Source organism: Lissotriton helveticus, chromosome 9 (assembly GCF_964261635.1).
Source record: "Lissotriton helveticus chromosome 9, aLisHel1.1, whole genome shotgun sequence".
In the NCBI taxonomy this organism is placed as follows: Eukaryota; Metazoa; Chordata; class Amphibia; order Caudata; family Salamandridae; genus Lissotriton; species Lissotriton helveticus.
Window position 1 is genome coordinate 247,200,380 of NC_136070.1, and position 15,048 is coordinate 247,215,427.

General features: G+C 43.0%; 1 protein-coding gene across 1 annotated transcript in view; it reads right to left on the reverse strand.

Annotated features, from left to right (window-relative positions):
- ATG14 (autophagy related 14) overlaps positions 1-15,048 on the reverse strand; it is a 213,050-nt gene that overhangs the window by 157,671 nt on the left and 40,331 nt on the right. The window contains exon 2 of the mRNA XM_078659860.1: positions 848-910. Coding sequence (XP_078515986.1) covers positions 848-910 — 63 coding nt within the window. The remainder of the gene's footprint in view (positions 1-847; positions 911-15,048) is intronic.

Genomic DNA, 15,048 nt, shown 5'->3' on the forward strand with positions numbered 1-15,048 from the left:
GGAAGTAGTACAGCCTGTCAAACAAATCTCTTCTAACACTAGTGCCCATATCAGATCCTGACCTACCTGATTAAGGCATCGACCATCAAAAGGTGAACATCAGCTTCAGCTGTACAACAGGGATTACTAGCTACTTCATCGGCTACAGGGATCGGCTAATCAAACAGCAGCACATATGATATTTTACTTGCCTTTCAATATACTCTGTTGAAGGAACTGACATTTAGCTGCATCCTTCCATATGACATTGAGATCAACTAGTTAAGGTTTCTTGGGCACAAAAATATTAACCTATGTGGAAGCCTTCCCCCTTTCCAGACAGTAACTAAAACGTGTGCTACCAGAAGCTGCTGATCGAGGGCAACCCTCAGAAGCACGCCTAAGAGAAAAGTCTCAGGACCAGATGACTGGCAGCGATGCAAACTAAATAATAAGATTTCAAGATTCCAAGATTCCAAGACCATTCTTGAGTATTAAAGTTTAAACGGATTCATGAAGGTGCTGTGTGGAATGAGCATATGTAGAACTAACTTCTTATTTACTTACAAAAGCGTTTCAGGTTGCTCATCAATGAAGAACAGCTTATACATTTTGAAATACCTAACTCGCTACATGCCATCATAACATAAAAAAAAGAATAAGTAATTTAGCAGCAATCAAAATATGTACTTTGGGGATCACGTAAAAGCACTACTGGTGTTCAACTATCAAGTCCTTAATTTCTTGTAAATTCTGTACACAGTTTAGCACTCTTTTCTGCAGCATACAGACAAGTATCCACTTTATCAAATATCACGATGGGAAAAATAATAATTATGTGACAGTCAAAAAAGACTATTTTACTTACTGTTTTTGGAATTCTGCCCATTTACTTTTAATGAGGGCTAACCGCTCCTTTTTGTCAGAGAATCTGAAAGATAAACAGTTTCAATTTTATGGTATGATATAAAGAACCAACGTCAATCAAATAAGAGTCATGGATAATAGAAAAATGAAATACTGTAATTTATTGGAAAATATATCTGTGCAGGACTATACATATTTTGTTATTTGTATGTGAACATCTGGGGTATGTAATTCTAAGAAAAATCAAACTATACAATATTTAAACATTTAATCAAAGTACCACCATGAGCCCTTCAAGTACAATATAAAAACGTATTGACCTGGTGCTACTCGTCTACCCTGTGTAACCTATCCTCTGAAAGATGGCCCAGGAGTTTTAGGGCACGCAGAGGTAATAAGGGCAAGAAAAGTGATGAAAGAGTACTCTCACAGCAGTGACATCGAGAATCTCTCCCTACACTACTCTCCCTACACTAATCTTTCGATCAACAATTACAGCCAATCAGTGCTCTTTTGCTTACTAGTGCCCCCCTCCTCCTAGCATATATAGTTTCCATGAGCAACAGTAAAGTTGCTCATGGAACTATGAAAGTGAGTTCATAAGGTGATAGACTAGGATTGGTTGAGGTTAACAACAAAAATACATGGAAACAAATCTTCAGTTATAGTAGGGAAGACAGCATCCTCTTCAACCTTAGCTATGGGAACGCTATCTGGATGGGGGGTGAAAGAGAATGACTGCATATGTCCCCATCCAGGGAGAGAGAGAGAAGACAGAGTGCTTGCAAACATCACACTCTAGTGAAGAGTAATTCTGCTGAAGAGACTACAAACACCAAGAAAAGTTTAACTGTGAGCAAAACTGCTTGAGGGAATCAGTTTTAGTTTGGCGGTGCAGAAATTGGGCCTACACAAGTTGTATTTTTGTTCCGTTTCGATTTTCACTCTTATTTTAATGTCTCTTTTTATTAGTATTTCCACTCAAGGCAATCTCTACATGCAATTAGGAAATGGGTATAATGCTTTTTGCTTACATAAAACCAACACGTTTTGAGTCCCATTAAGAAAGCGGGGGAAAAGTCTTCTGTCAGAACCTCTGATTGTAGCTATGAATGCTGCTACGTAGGAGGTAGTCAGACCAGGAACATCAAACTTCATTTTGCTGTCTCCATTGGACCAAATCCACTGGGTATTTAGTGGGGCAGCCTCAAACTCATTTTTCACACCTTACAATTGATTTAATTTTGCTCTTTCAAATGTGAGAGTATAGTCCTCCCACCTTTAAGCGGATCTGGAGTCCTGTCAAATTATAGACACACATAACAGAAAACTACTTTAAAGGATTAAATAGAAGAATTAAAAATAGTTTTACTCTTGATTACTTCGCAGAGCCTGCAGGTTTATAGGGTATACTTGTTTTCTTCCTCCATGTTTAAGCAGTCTTCATTTGTGAAATTTGGCAATGATCTTCGCAATCATGTTTTCAACAGCAGCTTCACTATCTGCGCCCTTTCTATGTTGGTGCACGTACATGAGTGGAACCCTCTGCCATTTGGCCCAGTGTGGAGATTATTGGCTCCTCTTTGGCTTACACTTGTATGCACCGTTTTCCCAGTATTTTTGTTAATGTTTTTTCAATTAGACTACATCAACTATTGCAATAGTGGTGTGCTTGCTGTTTTTATGCAGTTCTGACTTTGAACATCTTTGTCAGCCCATTTTCGTCAGTTGGTGTCAACGCATTGAGAATTTGGACCTAATGACTCGCCTTGCTCTAAACCAACTGGCTTGAATGTGATTTCTTGGCTGTGTTCCAATTCTTCCCTTTAAACTACTTGTAGATGCCTGCTGAGAATAACACATTTTTCTTAGCCTAACCTAAAAACATATGTTTGAAAAATCCCTATTTTTATCTACTTCCCACGAATGTTAATGTATTTGGGCCAGGGGTCATCCAGCATCCAGGAAACCCCACTCTACCCAGGCCTTTCTGAAATCTAGATACCCTGGGGATTCTAGAGTGGGTGGTTTACATGCATCCCACCACAGTTTTCTAGCCTGTATTTCTCACAAATGCTAAATAATGGGTGTAAAAACTCAATTTCCCTTCATTTATCCGACAGAGAACTGTAGAACTTCCAGCTAGCATCAAATGTCTTGCCATCCAGTTATCACACACCTCTCCAAAAAATAGTGGTACCCTTGTATGCGTGGTCAGGCTTTTTGTGCATTTCTGGATTGGCCTAATGGGAGGACATTTTCTGCTGGCTGAAAGTTCCTAAGTTTTCAAGGAAATGAGACAAAATTGCGTTTTTACACTTTCGTCTATATTTGCAGGGCATTATAAGTAGGATTATAACAGGGACCATGCAAGTCCCTCAAAACAGAACTTCCCCAATTGTCTAGTTTTCAGAAGTGTCTGGTGTTGGTAGGTTTCCAAGTGTAACAGTCAACACCAGCACCCAATACCGCAGTTATCCCCCAAATGCAAAATGATTGACATTCAAAATCTTAATGTTTCTGTACTGAAGGAAGTTGACACCATACACCATGTATTAAGTAATCTGCCCAGTAAGCTGTATTGGAGACAAAACCTGGTATCAGTCCTCCACAAAGTGCCAGGGATCAACTGCCCACCTTGGAATTCCCTCAGCGTTACAATCTAGTGTGGAACCCTCAACATGGAACATATTCAAATCCTCTAGAACATAACATCACTTACATCATAACACATCACCTTCCCTTCTAACAAACAATACATGAAAATAAAATAAAGGAAAACAAGAAGAAAAGAACAGAGCAAAGATAAATCTATACAAAACACCTCCTAAAATCTGTCATAATTCTCAATATAGATAGATGGTCTCCGAACTCTTCAAATCCCTTTTATCACCTTCCCTTCCTTGCACCACCACCACCTTTTTGATATTAGGGCATATTTCTGAAATTCCACCTCTCTCCATTATCCAACACCCCAAAAAAGTTTTCACTATGGCAACACGGAAAGGACCCTTAGACGTAGAAAGTCCCTTCACAACTCTCCCTGATTTTATCTTGACCCAATCTCCAATGCCTCATTTTACCCTTACTCATGGAGCATCACTTCCACGTCCTTCATTCTTTTCTTTTTTTATGTGTTTATTGGCATTTTCATAGTTGCGATAGATACGATATTCATTAAGAACGTGAAGACGTTTCAATATGAATACTTCAACATCTAGTTCCGTATTGAATAGTATACAATAAGACGGTTGTGGTATGTCCCTTCGGCTCCCTTCACTACCCACCTCCCCTTTCCCTCTTCCCATCCCATCTCAAGCATGTCCTTCATTCTTGACCCAAACCTTCTACCAAGCAGGAGCTAACTTAGTTCCAGGCATCCACCCACGCATCTCATAAAATGGATTCCTGTGGGTAACACTGAGCAGTGGTGAAATATGCCCCCGCCATGTCACTTAACATCTTCCCCAAATCACAATGTTTAACAACAGTCAGTTGTATAGTCCCTTTCACCAACCTGTTGACCCTCTCCACCAAACCATTTCCCTGTGGGTTGTCCAATGAGGTGCATTAATGTCTTATACAAGACCGTTCCAGAAAAGTCATCATCTTGCGCGATGTCAACTGAGTCCCATTATTCGTTATTAAGACCACAGAAACACTCTCCCGTACTGAGATGATACTGCTCGTGGTAACATCCCTCATAAATTTAACACTTATCCACCTAGGATAAACATCCACCATCACCAACGCAAATCTTACCTCAACAGGCAAATCCACCGTAGGCCCAATGAAGTCCAAACAAATTGTTTGCCATGGCTTTCCAGGATCGTCAATGTGACCCTCTTCGCCCTTGCTATCTACCCGTAGTCTTTTCTCACTTTCCTTGCAAATGCTCTACTGGTTAACCATTGACCCAAGTAGCCCTCATGCGCCATATCAAGCAGCCTATGTCGCAACCCTATCGGGGAAAAAAACAATCACCTCTCATTGAAACGTTTTTGCAGCACAGCAACTCCTCTAAAACTTTACAATACGGTTGCACAGCCTGAGACCATGTTCTCTCTCGTGGCACCCAGTCGCATGAGATTTCGCACTTCTTTGAGAACATCCGAAACCATCTGCTCCTCCTCCTCCTACTATTCCACAAAAGTGAATGCTCTCAGATAACACTGTATGGCATCTTGCACAGAAGCCACAGCATCCTCTGCTTCCAAATTTCTCACAGCCACACCATCAACACTATACCAATTCAAAAGTTATCTCGATAGGAAATCAGCCTGCACATTCCTCCACCCATGCACACATTCAATTACTTATGAATATTCCTGAAGTCTTGCTGCCAACTTAGCAGACTCTTTGCCTGCCCTTCGATGACAATATCTTGAGAAAGGTTTGTAATCAGTGTGCCTCACAAAAGAAGCACCTCACAAATACGACCAAAAATAATCAGCACCCGAGCATTAGCTAACGCCTCGCTTTCAATGACTGAGTACTTCCTTTCTGCTTGGGTGAGTGTCGCGATGCAAATGCAACAGGTCTTTCCCTTCCACCATGCACTTGGGATAACACTACTCCCAAACTAATCACACTTGCATCTACAGTCAAACAATACTTCAATTTGTTAATAAACAATGATAAAATTCCAGCATCACAAATTTTTCTCTTTATGTAATCAAAACACACATGTGGCTCCTCTTCCCAAATAAACCTCCCTTCCTTACGGAGTAGTTCCCTTTAACCCTCTGTTTGGTCTGCAAACCGGTCTCCAAAGTTTGCATTATATTCTACAAGTCCTAAAAACGACGTCAATTGATCTTTTTCTTTTGGAGCAGGTTCTAAACTTACGGGATCCAACAACGATTGCTTAGGTTTGACTTCACCACCAGATATAGTATGCCCACAGAACTCTATTTGTTCTGTCAAAAATGTGCACTTTTCCTTGTTGAGTGACAACCCAAACTCACCCAATTGGTTTAAAACCAACCTCAAAGTGACATTATCCTGTTCTACAGTCTCTCCTATAATCAAGATGTTGTCTTGAAAATTAATAACATCTAGCACTCCCTCTAAGACCTTAGTCATCATTAGTTGGAGCACCCTCGCAGCCTGTGCTAAGGAGAACAGCATGCGAGTGAACTGGAATGTTCCTTCGTTAGTGATGAAAGCTGTCAAAGCTTTCGAATCATCATGTAGTTTGAAAACATGGTAAGCGCTCCTCAAATCTGACTTTGAGAATTACTTACCATTCTTTACCAAGACGAATAACTCACTGATGTTGGGGAGGGGAAACGTCTATCACAATCTCCTGGTTAAGAGATCTAAGATCCAGACAGAATCCAAGACGGCCATCCCATTTTTGAGTAATTATCACCAGAGGAGAAATCCATTGAGAAGCTTCTACAGGCTTAATTATACCTTCACTCAACATATTATCCAACAATTCCTTGATCCCATCCTTCACTGAGAGTGGTACACTCCTTAGTGTATGCGGTCTTGGCACAGCATGGTCCTTCAATAAAATCTTGCGCACATACCCCATAAGACACCCTAGAGTTTTGCGAAACACTTCCTCTCCCTCCAAAACATCATTCAAAAGCACATATTCCAGCACCATTATCTGGTTTGTGGCTCTCAGGTTTATAATTATATTGAGATCAAACTGGTGCCTCCAACCCAAAATTGGTGGCCCACCCACAGATGCATACACTTTACCTTTTGTGGACCGCGTCCAAAACTGAATGCCTCCCTCAATGTACCCTGTAGTCAAAAGGCTCACCTTGAAACCCACACAGATTGATATCCTTAGACTTCAATGACACATCACCCCACTGTGTTTTGAACAAATGTCTAGAGATGATGGTGTAAATCGACTCGGAGTCGAGCATAAGATCCAACTCTTTCCCACACACCGAAAATGTAGCCACTGGCCTGGTCAGCCTCCACTCCACACTCTTATTTGCACACACATCCTCCTGTATGGTGTCTTCACACACCACTAAAATCCTGTCCCCATAGCATCAATCACCATAGCAACCATCCCTCATCCCCTCTACTACTTTTGCCCTTGATCTCCTCTACTTGCTACTCACATTGTAGCCTTTACACATCCACGCATAATGTTCCTTGCGTCCACTTCTCCTGCACTCCTTATGAATGTCAAAGCAGTGCTTTGAGTCTCCCATGTGAAATGTACTACCACAACGAGAGCACTTCCTCACGTTACCCTTTGATACACATGATGGTCCTGCCTTCTCATCCTTTTTTTCACTACACAAACTTCATCCTCAACACCGTGAGTACTATCAGTGACCAATGAGATATCCCCATCTTTTTATCTCCTGTTAAGTTCCTTCATGCACTTCTGCGATCCTTCAATGACCTTCGCCATCTGAATTGCCTCTGAGCGAGAGATCTTTCACCGTCCACAACCTTTCTTGGATATTCCTGTCTTTACACTGTAGGATGAGCTGATCACAAATCAACTCAGCGGTCATCACACCAAATCAACATTTAATTGAAAGTTCGTGGAGTCTCGCCACAAACTCATCAGTGGATTAGTGTTCAGCTTGAGGGCGAGTGTAAAACTTATACCATAGCATGACCAAGTTCACCTTCTTTGCAACCCTGGTTTCAAGATGCTTAATAGCCCCCTTATAAACATTAGAAATAGGTTGACCATTCGGAGCCACTGCTACTGGTAGATATTTGAAAACTCTTTGGACCTCATTACCCAGTACACTAAATAATAATACTTTCTTTCTGGCCGCTGAAAACTCCTTACCATCCGATGATACAATGCAATTCTCCAGCATCTCTACACAGTGTTCCCATGGTAAAGTAGGAGTTTCAGGTAAGTTCAAAGAAAAAAAGGAGGAGCTATGATGTTTCAATAAAAAGCCATAATTGTCGTTAGGCTACACAGTAAAAGAATGAAAAATTTGAATACCTTTGTTGTGCAGATCACTGTTATACATGCACTGCAGCTCAATGTCGCCTAGGTTGCAGGCTCACCAGATAAATATTTGCACTGTGGAGAGAGACCAGATTTAAGGTTCTGTTAAAGCAAGGGATGAATGGCTGGGCAAATTTGGGAGTTTGTCCAGATTTTGTACTAGAGACAGATGCAAGCCTTTTTAGTTGAGTTGCTTGTCTGGGTAGCAGGAGACTGGTGGCAGATGGTCTTAGGAATAAAGCTTCAAACACATAAATGGTTTGGAGGTGAGAGTAGGGCTTTTTTGCTTTGCAGAGTTTTGGAAAGGTGTTGAAAAACTACAATGTTTTGGAAGTACGGTATATAAACTGATTGGGTGGAAGCAAGTCGAAGAATTTGACTGAGATTGCAAAAGAGATTTCAAGTTTTCGTCTAGAGCAGAAAATAGGTTTACAAGCAGAGTATTTCCCAGGTCTAGCCAATTCAAGATATCTCGGGACTACGGCAATTGCAAGTGGACTACAGAGCCTCTCACTATACTGGTGTGGCATCTGGAAATACTACAGCCCGCTGTGTGCATCTCACATCCTCTCCTGAAGCCTGCCCAGCAATTATGCTGTAACACATGTGCGGACTGTGGCGGCTGGAGCCCGCGAGTCAGCTCAGCTCTGTGTTAGGGCCATCACATTCAGTTATAGGGTCCTGTGGTTCTGCAGTCTGAACGCTAGTCCTTGCTCTTTTGGGTATTAATTCTGAGAAGAGCCATGTGAACTGCTTTCTAGATGTCCGCTTTTTATTGTTTTGTAGTGGTGACATCTGAGGCTGATACTAGTAGTTACCTGAAAAGTCTTACTTTCTAGATTACAGCATTTGCTTATGAATTTGTTGGCCCCTGCAGTGGCATGGCAGCTTTACCGACTCCGTTCACCCCCCTCCAAGAGCTAAACCTTTTCCCATCACATTCATTTTTTGCATTATCTCGTCTTGGACAACAGCCACCACCTGGTAAAAGGGATTTGTTTTATTCTCCTTGTTTTAACATGCTCCTTATCTTTTATTTTTGCTTAATTCGTATTGTTTTCGCCTCTTTCCTTATTAATCAATATATTATTCTATCCAAAATTCACAAGTTTATTATACAAGCAGCATTATACAGGGGAAGCAATTAAATAGCAATAGAATAAAACACATACTTCCTATTGACACTTTAATGAAATATGCAAGTATGGGCATGGTCTTCAAAGCTATATCATGTGAAGTGATACCCATCCTCTTTCATAGCTGCCAAGGTTTCTGATTGCTATGTGTGACATTTTGATAGTTTAGTTGTAATTATGAGTTAGCCATCTCAGGCCTGTGCAGCAGTTTTAAGATCTTCTTAGAGTTTCTCGATGCTCAAGTGGGTCTAATTTCAAACTTATATATGTTTCCCTCATCTTCATTGCTTGATTTTCTGCTTACAAGAAAGTGTCACTCAGTAGTTGAAATGTCACTCATATTTACACTGAAATTATGAAAATGTCACACATAGCAATTTGAAACCTTGGCAGCTATGGTACTCTGCAGAAAATAGAAACCGTTTATGTGCTTTTAAACACAGAGTTACTGCATTTATGCTTTGCCATCGATTTTAGGACAGACAAGCTTCTCAAGGATCACCCTGCAGCGGAGCCTCTCTTCCTGCTGGAGAGTACATCTTTTCATCCACACTGTGGAGACAGTCGGCACCCAGTACGTGCTCTCTGATCTCTCCGGAAAGTGAAAGTCCGCTGTCTGAACAGATATCAACTTTTCAAGTTAGATACTGTCTGAGCTTATGACATTTCTCTAGTTAATGTGAGAGAATCCCCAGCCGACAGGTTTCTTTCTTGCATTATGTTACTGCGGAGCCGCCCGCAAACTAGCCAGCGCCTTCCTTAAAACTTTGCGCTCCCTGGCAGCAGCATGGGACGTCCCTGGCGGCGAAATTGTAGCAACAACCTTACTGGACACTACCTTAGATCGATTCAGGACGTCAGGCTGTCAGTCAACTGCGCCGTGCCTCTCCGAATCTGATGACATGAAGTTGATACGTCTGGCACTGCAGTTCGTTGTCACAAAGTGTGAAACTACCAGCACCTCCTGAGGTCTCAGTGCGAGAGCCAAAGCCTGCTGAAGGAGCACAGCACTCGTGCAGTGCCCTGCTACAAACGGCGCGCTGCTGCCTGTGCTTTGAGCTTTCAGTTAAGGTTGAGACACAATGCAGATATGCGTGATATAAATCACTATGGACACCCTACACTAAGACCCATAGCGCTATAAAATAAATGAAATATGAAAATAAATTATGCCTTAACAATACATACAGGGGTTGAAAAAAGTCAAAAAGCTGCTTTGAAAGAGGTGTGGTGTAATACTTGCTCTGCATTCTCGTGAGCAAGCAAAGAGAGCATGCCCAAGGAAGGTTCAATGAGGTGTCTTCCCATAAATCTTTTTTTTTTTTTTAAAGAATGTCAAATTGTGTATTTTGAAAAAGAATTTTCACATAAACTTGCTCAAAAACCACTGACTCTCAAAGTGCCCTTACTAAATACTGAAGTAGTTTAAAGGTGTTCCAAGTCAATGGAACTGTTTGACTCCATTTAATTCAACATGTGCAGCAGGTGCCCCTTTATGTAACACATACATCCATGTGTCAGGGCTAGAATTGTTTTGGTATGGTTGGGTCCCATCTGCAATGGGCACCCTGTTAATGTCAAGAACTACATACAGTAGGCCAGTGGCAGACTGCTGCCATGATTACATCCATGTATATGTGATGGGTGACTCAGAGGTCAAAATAACCACTAGAAAGTCAAGGCCAGAATGTTGTTGTGGTTGCCTGTGTCCCCTGACCAACATGCCAGGGTTGTCCTCCTAATGCTCAGAATTATCTTGAGTATTGTACCACCAGCATTTTGCTATATGTGTCCCATATGCCAAGAATGATCTTCAATAGGGTCCTCACCTTTTAAATATGTTCCTGGCAGCACAGGAAGAGGGAACTCTTTCACCAGACCTACGTATGGCCACAAAATAGGGAAACCCCCAACACACTGTGGGTCTTATAGACCAATATCATTGCTTAATATAGAAACAAAGATCTTGGCTACCATTCTTGCCACACGCCTTTTGACGGTTATCACTTCTCTTATACACTGGGACCAATCCGGCTTTATGCCCAAAAAAGCCACACGTCTCAACCTTCGCAGGCTTGCCAACTGGATGGACACTGTGAAGCACAGGGATACTCCTCATGTGCTTCTCTCCTTATTCGTCGAGAAGGAATTTGATACAGTCCAATGGCCATTCATGAGACAGACACTGCTGAAGGTTGAATTTGGTCCGGTTTTCACAGCTCGGGTAGCTATACTATATGCAGATCCAGAGGCCAGAGTTTGAGTCAATGGCGCAACTTCGGCAACCTGGCGTGTGCAGAGGGGTACTAAACAGGCATGCCCCCTGTCCCATTGCGGTATGCCATGGTGTTAGAACCGTTGGCCTGTGTGATTAGGTCCCATCCGGACATAAGTGGCTTTCAAGATGATAAACAAGCATTTACAATGCAACGGTTTTGCCTTTGTAAAAGTTAGAGCTATTGGCATTGTAAATGACACATTTTTTATTTATGTGTTCGTTTTGAAAACAGATAAATAAATGGCATTGTCATTTACAATGGCAATAGCCTAATCTCTCACAAATGCCACACACCCACAGAGAGCCCCCCCCACACAGAGCCCCTCCACACAGAGCCTCCCCACACACACACACACAGGGCCCCCCCCCGACACACACCCACACAGAGCCCCGCCACACACACCCACACAGAGCCCCCCACACACACCCACACAGAGCACCCCCTCACACTGCGAGCCCCCCCCACACACTGCAAGCCCCCATCCACACACTGCGAGCCCCCATCCACACACTGCGAGCCCCTAGAGAGTAAAATACATAGGATCGGCTCAAGGGTCGGCTTTAAAGGGTCAATGTGTGGGACGTGATGAAAAAAAACACTTTGCCTGTTTCATGCTGGCCCATCTGCCAGTGCCTTAGTGTCCGGTAGGCCAGTCATTCACCAAGTTGAACAATAATTCTCCAACATTACTGGAAAGCTAAAAGGCAACCAAGGGGAAGAGGGATCTGGCCGCAACAATTTAAAAAAAAAAACATGTTTAAGACTAAAGTACGAATTTATTGTATGTAGTGCAACTTCCTGCTAGTCCTAGCTAATTTCATGTACTTTGCAGACAGCTCCTTTTTAGTCATGCCATGCAATGCAGTTTAGTTACAGAGAAACCAAAATAATCAACATAGGGCGATTGTGAACGTAGGCATGGTTTATCCCAGTTGCATTTCTCTCTTGAGGTTGTAACTGGTAAGACTTCAGTCAGAATCTACTCTCCCAAGACTACAGAAGATAATGAAATCTGGCCATTTTATTTGGGAAGCCGGTCCTGGTAATGAACAACTAATTCACGGATGAAGAGAGCATCAAAACTGGACGTTCAAGTGCTGAGCGCACACCCATGGAATGACAATATCTCTCCAACACAAACTCATGATATAAAAACGTGCCGCAAAGCCTAGATCGAGTACCACTATGTTGAGGAGGGGCTGCAAGTACAGTGCTTTAAATGGGCAGGGACTGTCAGGTACGGAGTACCTGCACTTCTTTATTTTGAGAGGGAGAGCACCTATACTTCTAAACAAAGGCGTAATACTTTTAAGTGGAGAGTGCCAGCACTTCTCAGAAGTAAGAAAGTCCTCTGCTACAGGGTACCTGCTCTTCGATTTTTCCATTTCAAGCACTGAGCATGTGAGTGATGGACGTCAGAGCTACATAAAACAAAGAAAACAAGTGCAATGCAATACAAGTCCCAAAAAAACGAATAACTTGACTATTCGGTCGAGCATAGGAAGGTCTCACAGCCCAGGCTTCCAGTCTCAATGAAAATTATTATGGTCAAACCAGTGTAAAAAATATACGGGGGGGGGGGTTCTCCTTAATGCATAATACAGACCTTTGCTTAACAAACAAACCCAACCAGCGAATCCAAAAACCATAAAGATTAGCACGAGCCTGGCGCTATCTCCCCCCCCCCTGCCCCCCAATTCGAACCAATAAAAAGTGTATAAGCGCAACATGTCGGCACTACGCAGAATACCAATGAATACATTAATACACACCTAACTAAAGAAATGTGTCTCTGCTTCGCAAGCGAGATCGCGGTACGTACCTAGCGTTTCATCAATCGTTGCAGGCTATCTAAGCGCACTGAAGTGCCTGGAAGGCAGCGTGTTGGTGCTACGCAAAACACCAGTAACTGCATTAATGTGTCTTTTACTGGGTAGGAATACAGCATGGCGAGCCTAGCTCCCTCTATCACTCTAGATTCACAAAATATTCTGATGACCACTTTGATGTTCTACAAAATACGAACCAGTAGTCTAGTAATATTTATGTGCATCCTGCTGGAAAACACGAGAGTGCACTCTGCTCTTCTGCTCTGGAACATCGTGCGCTTTGTTGGCGCTATACCAAACAGCAACACACAGTGAAATCATATAGATGTCGACATCTCCTTTGCGATGGTTCAGCACATTGACAGCACCGACCACACAGTCTGTGGGTTGCATAAGGGTCGGGATCAGAGAGATACGATGTTGCTTTCATTTTTAAACCGTTTACATATGTGTCTGTATTTTTGCCTATAAAGCGCTGCGTTTCGCCGAAGGCAGCTCCAGGAGAGCCAAACAGAATACACCAAACAACCGACCATTGAAGATATCACAGAAAGAAAGGAAAGATTAATAAAACAGTAACAGCAAGATCACACAATGCACCGTATGGATGTCAGTAATTTGTTATTGTAGTTCTTTACTGTTTATATTGAGGTGTCCCTGGTTTGAATTTTTTAGAGTAGTAAACCAATGCGACGTGTGTTGTTTATTGAGTGCACAGTAACTTACACCCACATCTGGAAACTTGTGTAATAGTAGCGCAATGGAGCCGTTCGTTTCTAGGCGCATCTAGGCTCAACGGGGCAATCGCTTTATCACAAACACGCGCTTCGTGTTTGTGTGCGCATCATTTGTAAATGCTTCTGAGCACGAGAACGGGGTCACCGGTGGATGGCTTTATTTGCCTTGGCTCACACACTTTTGTTCTGTAAAGTCGGGATTAAAACGAGCCCTTCTGGTTCCATAGCCGCCAGACCCTTTCAACCGCACCCACTGCAGAGTGGTCTCTGCCACAAGAGAGCAGCCCTGCTGTGAAGGGGGCCCGGAGGGTAGCGAGTGGGGGAGGGGTCGTCACACTAGCAGGCGTGTGTGTATGTGCACGCATGGCTGGTGGTGCCCACCCCTGGGTCTGATGACGTGCCGGGGCTCCTCTCTGTGGAATGCGCTCATACACGGCCCGACCACTGTCCTCGGGCCCGGCAAGGACTGCGTGTGAAGCTTCTGGGCTCTATATATCCAAGAATGCGGCGTAATGGGAAAAACAAACAAATTTTTTTTAAAAAACGAAACTCCGCCCACCGCCGCGATGACAACATCGCAGAGGCGGAGAGGGAAAAAATGTCAGGAACGCCCCCGAATCTGGTCCGGCCTTGACGGACAGATCCGGCTCCCAATGGCTAGCCTCCATTTATGGAGCTAGCCAATGGGAGCAGGGGGCGAGTCCCTGTTCCCCACTGTAAGACATAAGATTCGTACGCATTGCCAGCAAAACCTAAAAAGGTCCTGGGTGACTAACGGATTTCGCTCTACGCGTAAGACATCCTCCTATATGTCACCAACCCAGCCAGGATGCTCCCAACGATCCTAACTGTTATTAGAGAATATGGCCATCTTGCCGGATACTGCATCAATTGGGACAAGTTTAGTTTATACTTAGTGAGGGGACCCATTGAAGATCAGGACATCCCAGGGTGTTTGAGGGTCGTCCAGGGTGGCTTCCAATACCTAGGCCTGTACATTACCACCAATGAGACAGCAAATCTAGCACAAAATATCACTAGGGTCCTAAAGGAATTCCAGGAAGATGCACATAGATGGAGACGATTCCAATTGACAATAGTGGGCAGGTCTGCCATGTATAAAATGATCACACTCCCAAAGTTGCTGTACATGTTTCAAAATACATATAGTAAAATACCGGAGACAATCTTTACAACACTAAACAGTGAATTGTGCACACTTCTCTGGGAAGGAGCACACCCAAGAGTGGCATTGCAAACCCTACA